General features: G+C 31.7%; 1 protein-coding gene across 5 annotated transcripts; it reads right to left on the bottom strand.

Annotated features, from left to right (window-relative positions):
* Window positions 1–457: 457 nt before the first annotated feature.
* LOC141458134 (RNA-binding protein 5-like) lies at window positions 458–13,429 on the bottom strand. Of its 5 annotated transcripts, none has more exons than XM_074135729.1 (4): window positions 13,270–13,429; window positions 8,537–8,611; window positions 4,778–4,864; window positions 458–4,332 (listed from the first exon to the last, which is right to left on the bottom strand). In XM_074135729.1, exon 4 carries the CDS (start codon window positions 4,317–4,319, stop codon window positions 1,431–1,433), a length of 2,889 nt encoding a protein of 962 aa, XP_073991830.1. In that variant the 5' UTR covers window positions 4,320–4,332; window positions 4,778–4,864; window positions 8,537–8,611; window positions 13,270–13,429; the 3' UTR covers window positions 458–1,430. The 5 variants fall into 5 exon arrangements, with proteins under 5 accessions (XP_073991830.1, XP_073991840.1, XP_073991832.1 ...); XM_074135739.1 differs by lacking the exon at window positions 13,270–13,429 and adding an exon at window positions 12,584–13,199; XM_074135731.1 differs by having other exon boundaries at window positions 458–4,864.
* Between the last annotated feature and the right edge of the window lie 98 nt (window positions 13,430–13,527).

The following is a 13,527-nucleotide window of genomic DNA, read 5'->3' as shown; positions in this document are numbered from 1 at the left end:
GGTCCCGGGTTCGAATCCAGCAGCTGACCCTTAAATTTTCTCTTCCTAGGAGCTTCTTACAGCTCACTGTCCGGTGATGGACAGTGTTGTCTGTAACGAGAGAGCACTGTCCGGAGGCCGGCAGTGCACTGGAAAAAGCTCTGGGCGCTAATAACCTCAGCTATTTATGCGCCAAAAAAAAAAAAAAAAATTATGAATTTGATAAAAGAGTCAACAGCAAAAAAGTGATGAAAAATAAATTATGTGGAATTTATCTAATTTATTTAAAAAATTATTTAATCCATGTCTGTATAATAAGAAACCAGCCCAAAATTTGAATAAATTTGTTTAAGTAAACAAAGTATTGAATGAAATTTCAATTTTCTATGAAAGATTGCTTTAAAAATATCGATCTAGGAAAAGATTGTGCTAGTAGAAATGGCAAGAAAAAGGGGAAAGGCTTTGTAACAGTGTCAAATCAGGCATTTTCGTTTATTTAAAAAAATTAACAAGATTGCGCAGTTAATACTAAATAGAATAAAAAAAAACTGATAAATAGAAGTATAACATATGAATAGAGATGCTAAACAAATTTAAAATGTTTATTTCATGATTGAGAAATCTCTGATCTTTACATAAAGTATACAGTTATGTACAAAAAAATTAAATTAAAAAAAAAGTCATAAAAATTGATAAACTTCTTGTCTTAAAAAAAAGAAGAAAAAATTCTTTCTCATAATCGCAAATATATTTACATATTTACAAGGATTCAATATCAAATTGGAACATTTTTTTGGGAATTTAATTTGAGGTTAAAGATATACAGTTATGAAGTCCAATATTTTAAAATAATCTTTATAATTATGCTAATAGTTTTGTTTTTTAATTTTTTTGCATTATTTTAATATTTCTCTTCTATCTACACAAAAAAGTTATAAACTATCGCACAGAGAAATTTTACCTTCCCACAATTTCGCTTTATTTCTGATTTATTTTTTGTTTTCCCTTAAACTGAAGAAAATGACTATTTAAAAATAAAAATAAAATAAAGCAATACTGCTTTTGAAAATTTTGATATTGCAAAATTCTCTGTCAATATTCCGTCAGGCTCTAAAAGTATAAAATGATAAAATAAAAATAAAGAAATAAAGTATATAATAAATATCAGTTGATGCCAGTTTAAGATTTATTGCAAACATGAACAGACAACAGTCAACACTTTCTATTTTTTCTCTTTTTTTGGTCAAGTAATGTTATTGTTAAACTGCAATATTTCCATAAATGAAGACGTATTTCTTTTTACCTCTCACCGGTTGTGTAAAGTTGTTATATAAAAATGAAAATAAAATTGCACACTAACAAAAGGTAATTTATTTACAAAAACTGATAAGCATCGCGTTTTCTACTTGTTTTTGCCCCAATTTTTTGCATTTTCCAGAAAAAAAAAAAATTTAGGGACGATCCTCAATTTCACTATACCTTATATGCATCATTTTCTTTACACAATCTTTATAAGTTTCCCCAGGTCCCGGAGTAACGCCTACACTTTTAGTCCCCAAACCGGCAGTGGCTGATCTCCTCTCCGCTTGTATTATACTTGTACGACCCTGATTAGATTTACCTAAACCCATCCCTTCTTGCCAACCCATTTTTTGCAATAATTTATTTCCTAAATTATCCGATTTGATTCCGGCTTTAGTTGGCTCCTCATAATTAACCGTTGACTGTCTAGCTTTAATATATGTTTCTTTTAACTTACAAGGTTGCGGTGTATCAGGTTCGCCATATTTCATTCGTCTTTCCCTAGCCCTGTCACGGTATTGTATATTACGTTTTTGAGCATCATCAGGATCTAAACCTCTTGCTTTATACCAAGATGATAAGTTTTGTTTATGTAAATCAGATAATTGTTGATGTTTAATTAAAGCTTCTTTACTAGGGAATTGCCTTTTACACAATAAACAAGCCAATTTAACCCAATCAGTATGCAATTTATCTTCTTGCGAAGAATCTTCAGCTTCTTCTTCACTTTCACTTCCTTGACCATATGCAGCTACTAAACTTTCATTTTTATTGCCTTTTACTTCTAACGTGTTATTAACAAACATTGGTATTGACAGATCTTTTCTTTCGAGTACAGCATACCCTATATCTGCAGCTCCGGCTGCTTTAAAGTTGGAAACAGCTGCAGCAGCTGTGACAATATTTTGTTTGGCATTCTCCTTTTTCTGATTCAATGTTTTGGCCCATCTTTCCATATCTTTTGCAATTCTTTTTGCAACTTTTACTTTATCTTTTTCAGTTTCTTTTTCTTTTAGTTTCTTTTCATCTTCTTTTGTACCAACAGTTGGTCCTTTAGAAATTGTAGCTGAATCATTAAATGCACCAGTTGCTGATGGTGCTGCTGAAATTGAAGCGTTAATTTGATCAGTAGGAGCTGGAAGGTAAGTTTTCTTTTTAGCATCCCAATAGAGAAATTTTCCTATCTTGTTGTTGTAATAGTACTGGGAATTAGAATCGTAGTACAGGGTAGTATAAGGATCATAATAATATCCAGAGGATTTATCGTATTGGTAAGAACTGATTTCAGGAACAGGATAAGTTTTACTTCCGGACCCATCAGGAGCTTCAGACAATGGACTTCTTGGAGAATCTTTTGACTTTTGATGAGCTGCCAAAGCTGCTTGTGCAGTAGCCAAACCAGAAGATGTATTATCTGGAAGTGATATTTGCGCTCCTGCTGAAATCTGCTTCCGATAATAATCTTCGTAATATGCGTAGTATGCAGTTTTCTCCTGCGGTGTTGTAGCATACATGGTTGCACTAAACTCTGCCAATCGGGGTACGTCTGACAGTTTATATGTTGTACTTTCAGTCTTTTGATGGCTCCATTGTGCAGCTGCCACAGCTGTATTAGCCATTTTACCGCTCATAGCAGCCGATGAGTATAAAGTTACAGGATCTAATTTGGCATATGACACTATAGCTGTTCTGCCATCAATCACTAATGACGAAGTTCTAAGCGCGTCATGTAGATACATCGCGTCCAGTACACTGTTCATATCGAGGTAGCATACACCTTTAGATGTGTTGGTCGCTGCGTCTCTACCGATTCGAACACTTCTGATAGGTAGTGAAGATAAAGTTTTTATGGACTGCAATACACTTTCTTCAGTCGTTAAAGCATCGAGACCTCTAAGAAGTACTGTGTTCGTAGGATGGGCACTAACTTCATCATTTTCCATTCCGTCAGAGACTTCCGCTTCGACACGAGACATATTACACTTGAAACACGTATCTCTTCTTCTAAAGTTGTGAGCCTGACATTTGCAATACCAGTCTGTTAGCCATTTATCTCTGTAATGATCTTTAGGCAAACTGTACTGCAACAAAGCGCGGAAATTTTCTTTCAACATCAACTCACCATTATTTTCTTCTATCCACTTCTTGGCATCTTCTACCGTACAGAACTCAACAAAAGCAAAACCTCTTGAGGTACCAGTATCTTTTCTTCTCACCAGTCTGATATCTCTGCATGTTAATTTTGAAAGGGCTATGGCCACCTGAATATCATGTTCGGTAATATGTTGTGCAAGACCTCTAATAATAATTGTTCTTTGAGGAGTTTGTTTTTTATAAGAATATCTATCTTCGAGTCGTAAAGAAGCATCTACATACGGCCTGTGTGCAAAATCCGGATCTTCTGCACCTTCATCTTCACTCGACCAAGCCCCCCCACCCTTTCTATCATCATCTTCCCTCGACCAACGCCTAGATGATGACGATTCATGCCGTTCATCGCTCCAATCATGACGTCTAGGCCAACGATCACTCCTTCTTTCATCACTCCACCTATCACCCGACCTATCAGAACCACTTCTTTCATACCTTCTAAATTCCCTAGAATTTTCATCGTCCGTCGGAGACCTTCTCCTTTCCCTATGAACCTCTGCATCCCTACTCGAACCCCTACTGCTACGTTCCCTATCCCTAGATCCCCTCCTCTTTTCTTTCCTATCGCCCCTTTCTTTTGAATCCGACTTAGTTCTACTCCTACTCCGACTACGACTTCTACTTCTTTCCCTATGTTTATGATACCTATTATTCATATTCTTATCCTCAAGTAAAAAATCATCAACCGATCTCTTCCAAAGTTCTTTGTCTTTATCTTGCCTATTCATCCATTCTTTACTGCGTGCAACCAGATCCTCTTCAGCAGCTTTTTGGAGGTCATGACTGGATTGGAAGTATGGTGCAGTTGTGTTGGCGGTAGTCGTGGTTGGTGGGAAGTTTCTACCATAGAATGTATTACCTCCGCCATAAGAAGGCCTTCTGTCCATCCCTCTATTTGATCTTAATAATGAACAATATTCAAAGAAGAATTAGTACATAAATAATAATTTCTTTAACAATCCAATATACGTACTTTTCTTCCGGATGAACACATTTTGAAATCCCATAGGTCCGCAATGGGACACCATGAATATAGTGTTTTAAAAGTTAATTCAAAAAGTGAACAGAAGTCAGCCTAAAACGTTGGCTGATTTTTCCTCCCCAAGAATATATTAATATTCTTTTCTTTATATATAAATATATATATATATATTTTATATCTAAACATAAGGACAGACGAAGGAGAACAATATTCTCTAGGCACTTATTTTAATGTATATAGTTCTAGATTTCATTACATTATTGAAAGAACAAAATAAATAAAATAAAGGCCAGATCAATGAAATTAATTGCAAGCAAATAATTGGAAGTAGGAACGCGAATGCATGTCCCAGAAGATTCTTACCGTTAATAGACAAAGCAGTCAAGATTGTTCCACCAGAAGGTTATCTGATGCGACAATGCCAAAACAAATCACTCCAGTTTTCTTTTTCTGAAACAAATTGTCCACCAAACATCTATTTAATGATTTTCCAAAGTACTTGAAATCAATGTACACGGTTATATCGCCAACGATATCCATTCGAATATTGCAAGACGGGGAAACATTGTAGGTTGTAGTGGCTATTCCGTTAAAAGCATTTGTTATATTTCCACATATGAATATATCTTAAATTTAATAATTCAAAAAAACACTCTTATACAACCCTACAGAGAAAGAAATATAGTTTCTAAAAGTTGAGGATTAACTATTCTACCATTATTATACGTACAGAGATATCATTTAATAAATTTTTGAACATTAAAAAAAAACTTATAGTATTTTTAGCCAAACAAAAATCTTTAAGAAGCATTATTATTAATATTCGAAAGTTTAATTAAATCGGCTTATATTTAACACAAAACCAGAAACTCACATTTTGTCGTAAATCTAATGGAGTACATTTGAAACTAGTTAAAGAACTAAATATACCTACGTGAATTGCTAACGCCTAACCGCATTAAACAATCGAAATGTTTACGTTTTACACACACAAACGTTTTAAATACACATAAAACATAATCACCGGGAATGAATATTTTTCCAAAAATCTATTTGCAGCAAGCAATAGACAGGATCTTTGCATTATTAATTTTTAAATTTGGCCGCTAGCACTTTAAAGGCCAGAAAAATGCGAAAATTATCAAAAAAAATTGAAGAGGATCTGTTGAAAAGTAAATTTAAAATTTTCAAAATATTAATGAACTAAATTCATATTACTAAAACTTTAAATTATGGTATAACTTAAAACTGCATCTGATTTACTTTATTTTTGCACTTTCTTCAAATAGAGAGAGAGATAACCGTGCATCGTTTTTTCGTTTAGGAATGGGTGTGCAAACAATGCCTATACGATTTCGAAGTATCCAATTGGTCATGGAGTCAGACTTAGAAGGTATAAAGTGACCAAGTAGAGATGTTGGGTTGTTACATTCATATAAACCAAGGAGCGTCTTCCACATACAGAAAGGAGAGGGTACTGTCAACATTTTGTGTTCAGCAGTTTGAATATTTTCTTCTGACAGAAAGAAAAAAAAAAAAAAAAAATGGCAATTTTCAGTCAAAAAAACATTTTTACTTCTGGCATGCTACAACCTTAAAAATGTCCCTTGGTACTAAACTCAAGATACTCTCGGACAGAACCAACAGAGGGTTCGGCGAGCGAAACATTTGTCTTAGGTGATAAGTAAAAAATGGGCGCCAAGTTGATGAAGCATAATAATTAATAAGGAAATAGTTATTTATTTAACAAGTGTGGAAAGTGGTACTTTTCCTCACACGAGGCAGGGTTTGCACGCACGAGCGAGCGAAGCGAGGCGAGTGCAAATTGCCAAGTGTGAGGAAAATACTTTACACTCGAGTTAAATATTACATTTTTTCTGCAACCATTAAGGTTATTAACTAAAAAAAAAAAAAAAAACTAAACAAGAATCACTAGAATCCATTTTAAATTTCTATAAGGTAACACTATAACCTTTTAAACGGTTATAATTAAAAATATCTATTTATTAATTTTTTTTTTTTTTTTTGGCGCATCAACAGCTGAGGTTATTAGCGCCCGGAGCTTTTTCCAGTGCAATGCCGGCCTCCGGACAGTGTTCTCTCGTTACAGACAACACTGTCCATCACCGGACAGTGAGCTGTAAGAAGCTCCTAGGAAGAGAAAATCTAAGGGTCAGCTGCTGGATTCGAACCCGGGACCTCCGCGTGGGAGTCCAGTATGCTAACCTCATAGCTAATCCCTTCCCTTTTATTAAAATATTATTTTTATTTCTATATTCCTGTCAATTTTTATTTTATTTTTTAATATTCGTTTTTTAATTATTTAGTTACGTTAAATAAGCTTATTAAAGTTTTACAGAAAATATTTAATAACAAAACTTCTTATATCAAGGAAGCACAATTAAGTTTTTCCACTCACTAGTGAGGAAAGTGGCACTAATGGGAATTTTTCCCCACTAGTGAGGTAAAGTTGGGCATTACACAGCTGATTTTAATTGAGTAATGAGAACATTCCTACATGGTTGCAGAAAAAAGTAATTACCTTAACAATTAGTAATATTTTTTTTTCTGATTTGCTTTATTCACTATCAAGCTGGAATAATTGAAACAATGTCAAAAATAAATACGTCGCCCTTTGGAATTTGGTTCCGTCCGCTTTGGCTTATAATTTACAAGCTCGTAAATAAGCTCACGTAATCTTAGTTTTCATTTATATTTATACATTTATCTTCGAGCCCTACATATACCCTAGTATCTCTCAGTAGACAGATATTGTGTCTAGATCCGGCTCTGCTCTCGAGAAGTCTACAACCCCTTTCAACCAAATTCTTTCTAACAACAAGGTTAATAGGATTTCTGGAAAGTATTTACTACCAGTGAAATTTGCCATATCAGGAAACGTTCAGTAGCTTCCTTCCTACTGTACTAATAAATCTTCCGAGTGCAATTGGTTTAGTGCCTATTTCATTTGTAAGCCTTTCTTCAGTTTAAAGACCGGGACAGAAGCGATTAATCTCCTCTTAGCATTGTATTAACCGATAAATGAAGTTATTTTTATTCAGACGATGTACACCTCAATTACAGAAATAGTTACCAAAAAGTGCTAGCCTAAATAAATAAGCAAATTTTAAATTTTTGCAACCATTTCATTGGCTCCAAACACACTTTCTCCTAATGTCCTTTTGTTTTATACCCAACATTAACCAAGAATGATGGTTTAAAGTATGGTATAAACTTTTAAAACGTTGTATAAATCATAAGGTAAGTTACGATTTCACACTATTTTAGATTACTTTATAATTTTACTTATTCCCTGCAAATTTACGTTTGAGACACAATAGAAAAATAATTTCGTTAGGGATAGTTGCCCTCAAGAAGTGAGCAAGCAAACTTAAATTGAATTCATCCGTCAACAAATATTTGCAAGTACGATATATTTTTTTTAATTCACCATTCTTCACTTAGTACACAGCATTAGTACACAATAACGTGAATACAAAAATTCTGTTCATTTTTTTTTAATCTGTTTATTACAGAAAATAAACCTTCCTGAAAATAAATTGGTTACAAAACCTTCCTTGATAAAATGAGTCTATAGAAGGATATTTTAAGATAAAAAGGAAGTCAATATAAGACAAATTTATAAATTAATTAATGACATTTTTCCATAGATCTCCTAATTGGATGGAAAACAAAAAAATTAAAGCATGTTTAGAACCGTACTGGTATCTGGCTGAAGGGATAAGGATATTCTAACAGAACCTGTGACTGGTTTGTGATTATACAGAGCATGCGCATTCTTTTGGATGTACAAAAAAAGAATTTCAAAAGTTCTTAACGATTATTTCTTAAGCAAATAATTGAAATATAAACCCACACTAAAGTATGAGTAATTTTCAGACCATCCGCGAGCACAAAGACTGGCAGATGCCTTTAAACCAAGTATTTAAATCAAGCGACCAATTCATGGAAAAGATTAGATAAACTTGATTTCCGATCCCCATTGGTAATGGCGTACAATTACCTTTCTGCAAATATTTTATCAAGGAAGGCAATACTTCTTTTTTTTTTTTTTTTTTTAAAGAAAAATTAGAAAAATAGTGGGTACAATTCGCACAATACCTCTAAGACTGAAAAGCAAGGTCAGACAGATCTTGATAATTGTTGATTTAGCTGACAGTTTTACTTGTATGCCATCTGAAATTCACAATACATCATCAGCTAAATTATTTAATAATGAATGACAAGCGATATAAACGGTCGAAAACGTAATTTATCTTGAAATATGAAGATGTGTCACGCAATGACGTATCTTCCTTGAAAAACTAAAAAAAAAATTGTACATTAAGTTATAAAAGACATAGTAAAAAACAAAATAAATGCAACAGTTCATAACAGATATAAATCAATACATGTTAAAATAAAAAAGAAATATAAATAAAAATAGTCTTGTATTATCCACAATCGACTTCAACACTGCTTATCAAATAATGATCAAGTTCAAGATTTGAAACTCCAAAATTAAAAATATAACACCAAAGAGTTGCTGAAAAATTTAATGATTAATATGCGAAGTATTTTATAATTTTGAAAAACATTTTTGCAAATATCCTTTCTTCCATTAGTCCTGAATGAAAAAATATTGAAATTAAGGTAGGAATTGAAGTTTTAATTTTTGAAATAACACAAACTTTATCTCGAAAGATTATTTATTTCATTTATATATAATACATAATTTAAAAGAACTAAAAGTAATATAGATAACCAAAATATTAAAATACAGCTAAATAAATTTTAATATTAGCTTAAATTCAAAAGCAGTTCACGAAAACCTGAAAAATTCCGAAATTTAAAAGCTGTTCCCTTTTTTCTTTCACTTCCTTCTTTTTGAAGAATCCTGCAATTTCGTCCTTACTCAGGGCCAAAAAGGAGACATAGAAATTCGCTAACAATCTAAATACGATCACAACCACAATTCTCACTAACGTAAAAAATGAATTCCCCTCCTTCCACAATCCAAACACACGCAAGCTGAATTAGAAATATAATTTTTGTTAGAATTGTTTACGCGTTCCCAACTATTTAAATAAATTTTCATTAATCATAGTCTACAGCTTCTACGTTTCAATACTTCAGCCTGGGGCATTATTAATCCGAACACTGCTGCTGATTATGCCCTGCAAAACTTTTAATCCTTGTGGTCCATGTAGTGTAGGATGAAATTATGTGCAATATTCTTATTAACGCAGAATTCACTTTCTTACTTCCTTCTGAGGTAAGGTAAGTTAAATTACGATTATATAAAATAGCTGGGGTCAACGAATTAGACAGAAAACGTACGAATATATATTAACCATTTTGTAAAAGTGCTACTTTAATTTTTACTGCAGGCATTGATCTAAGATGTCCTAAAAGCGTGTTACTGACCAATCGAGATTGGTGGCTTCCCATAAGCTCTTATATAGATAATTGTAGTTGGCACTTAAAATGGAGTAGCTACTTTCTTTCCAAAACTATTTATTAACCATCAAGTCATCAAGCTTTTGAATTTTTTTTATACTTCACCATTTGGAATAATTTGGATTTAACCAACAAAAAAATTATAGTCAGAATGTAGAAGGGCAACAACCAAAATACTGAAAGGACAAACTTTATTTCAATAAAAAGTTGTGTTATTTTTTTCTCCTTTGCTCTCAAGAGTAGCCTCCACATAATCTTTGAACTTTTATCTCTTAAATCTCAATAGAACGGAGCAAAAATTATGATTCCAAAAAAAAAAAAAATTGCAGGTCATATTTTAATTAATCCTAGATTTTTATTTAATAGAAAAGAAATGAAATAAGCAGTAATTTGGTTTAAAAGTTAAAAGCGGAGTTGAAGTACTCACGAACCCATTCAAAAGAATAAAGAAAGGGAAAGAAGTCAAAAATAAAACTATCTTACGAATTCGATGATAAATAATACGGTTATAGTTCATTAGGCTCACTGACTTACAAAACGTAGTTGCCTCCAAAAGTATTGTATGTGCCTAGAGCATGATGTTGATTAAAAAGAAATTTACACTGATCTCAAAGATTGGAAGTGAGAGATTACTCGAAGATTCTGTCCCCATTTACCCCACAATTTATGAATCAAGAGAACAAAAAAAATGTATCCACTTATATTTTACCTATTGTATATTAACTGGCCAAAATCCATTGAGATTTACTTCACCAAAATTTTTGAGATTTACTAGATAGAATAGGCTTTGTAAAAAAAGAAAGCATCATTAAAGATTAGAGCAATTTTAAAACTAAAATTGAAGAATACTTCACTAATTAAGAACAGTAATAGAAGTGTAATATTTTTTACACAAATGTAAAATATAATATCAGAGAAATATTTCTTGAGGATGATGATATTGGGTAGAATTTGAAATGGATATGAAAATACAAGCCAATTAACATGTGCCTATTATCAATGTGGTACCGCCCTAGTTATGACAAGAAGAATCTAGAGAGCAGTAATTTATGAGACGAGATGCTTCCCTTATTGTAAGATAAAATTTAGTTGGAGGATAAAGTAGATAAAAATTATTTACTGAAGGCAACTAGACTAACATGGCAAGAAGAGGATTTTTCTAAATTACAAAATGAACAGTTTCAAATTAGGAAAAAGCGAAAATACTAATGTGGTGGTCAACTTTCTATTCTACTGTGAAATCAATTCTATAGTAAAAGACTAATTTTCAAAAGTTAGATTTGGGGGTTATAAATTTGAGGAAAAAATAAAATAAAAAAAGAGAATCCTTTCATAAATTTCTTTGAGGAAGTCAATTAAGCCATATTAGGCAATAGAAAAAAAATGGAAGCTTCGAACAGAACTGAGCTTTGAAATTATTAACAAGGAACAAAAGAGTAGACTTGAATGTTGAGGAGTGACAAGAGAAATAGGATAATCTGATTTTGGGTACCTAAAAGAATTCAATACCTTTTGCCCTAAAATAAGAAAATTGCCATTCCCTTTTTGAAGAGAACATTGTTGCACTGAGATTATCATTTTATTTCTGCACAACTAAAGATATAATGGTTATTCGAGTAAGTAAAAAAATAAAGAAAGGAAATTTGAGCTAATTAGATACTACAGACAAGAACTGTATTAAGAATGAATGAATGTGGTAAAAGATTAATAAAAGAATAAGGGACTATTTATAAATATTACCATATAGATTTTATTATAAACATAAAATGCAACTGCCTAAAAAATAAACGTTCACATTTAATAGAGCGAATATGATATGTCTCTTAATCTTTAATTCAAAGTGAGGTTTCGACCAGGCTATCTTCAAGAATGTAACATGCCAAACACCTCAAGAATTGTTTTTATTCACACCAATTTAAAGGTGATAAATTATCATAATATAAGAAATATAATAATGCACATTAGAAGAAATTATTTAAAATTTATAAATATACTGCCTCCCTGCTTCAAAAGACACAACTATGATGCAATCATTTTACCATTTCTTTAGGTATTACTTTTCGACATAATTTCCTACTGGTATCTTTTTTATAACTTAGCTGAAACGATCTGTGTTGAAAAAGAAATTTGAGAAACGTTGCCTATTTAAATTATTTGAATAACTTTCTCCTCGCCAATAACAAACTCAAAAGTTAAATTTGAAAATAACATTAACAACTTATAGTTTAAGTTTAAAGATGTACTTCTAAATAAAAAACTGTTATTCATACTTAATGGAAAATGCTAAACGAAGCACAGACTACAAGCCATATTGAACCAAAAGAAGAAGAAAAAAAAAAATTCTACTGATCTAAGCAACAGAACCTCAGAACAGAAACCTATATAGCCTTATCAAAAAATTAAGGGTGAAAGAACCAGAGATATTCCAATAAACAGCACACAAACGTTTGTTAAATGTTTTAGATGCTTCTATTTAGTATAAACCTGTAAACAACTCATGTAAATGAAATTGATGCATACATACCAAGTAACTAAGTTAGAGCAAAAACAGCAATAAATTCTAAGTTTGTTTCATGTAAAAATAATTCAGGAAGTAAACTAATTTTAGTTTCGCAAATCTATAACTATTTATACCTTAATTTTTTACTAATTACTTCATCATTTACAATCAAAAGTAAAACAAAAGAATGTGATGATTGATAATCTAACCTCATCAAAAACACAAGCTGAATTGTCTTCTTTTTCAATGATAAGTACATCTTCAAAAGTTAAGTAATTTAAAATAATATTAAACCACCCAGGTGATACAAATGTTTCTTTCTCAAAAACAAATGTTATAAAATAAAATTGTATAAACTGACGAGCCTTTTTTAGTACTCTTGTTGCAAAAATTCACAGAAAATCGCACTGCAAACTAAATTCAAAACTACTTCAATCAATGGCCAAAAATTTAAATTTTAGCTCCTTGACAAAGGAAAATTAAAAAAAGAATAATAATTGAACAGCTATCTAACCTCCCTAGGTTACTAACTCAAAATGGATTAGAACCTTATGTTTAATGCATGTTAAAGTAAAAGAACTCATTTTCGCTAAGTGAAAACAATTCTAACATAACCAATAAAATAATTTTCTTATGGTAGAAAGATGAATTTAGTTTTTAGTCCACATAGAGATATCTCAAAAAATATTATTAAAGGAACTATTACAAAATAACCAATAAGATTTATATTTAAAAGTATACATCTCAAATCAAAAAACAATTATTTAAAACAAAAGTACACTTTTAATTAAAAACACCTTAGGCAAAATGTAATTTGATCATAGAATGCCAAGGACTTGCATTAATTGCATTATTATCGAGTCTCTTGAGAAAACAAAAGTTTGTGTAATATTACCTGATTATCATGAGAAGTCTTGAAGAACAAAGATTGATCAACATTTAATAACTAAGTTTAAAAAATCACAACTCTAACCACATAAAAGCAAGATGGCGGTTTGTAAGAAGTAAAAGCAAGCCTTTCCCACTCGCTACCAATCCACATGCAACTTATACAGCCACAGCCTTTTTGATTCAAATCGATAGCTTGTAGCATAAAGCTATTTTTTTTTTAATGAACATCAAGAAATAAAAAATTTGAGAGAATTTTATTTTT

This window comes from Rhodnius prolixus, unplaced genomic scaffold (genome assembly GCF_049639745.1).
Source record: "Rhodnius prolixus isolate KJV_2025 unplaced genomic scaffold, Rpr scaffold_1, whole genome shotgun sequence".
Lineage (NCBI taxonomy): Eukaryota > Metazoa > Arthropoda > Insecta > Hemiptera > Reduviidae > Rhodnius > Rhodnius prolixus.
The sequence above is the reverse complement of the archived record's forward strand: the minus strand, read 5'-3'. Positions and strand labels throughout refer to the sequence as shown.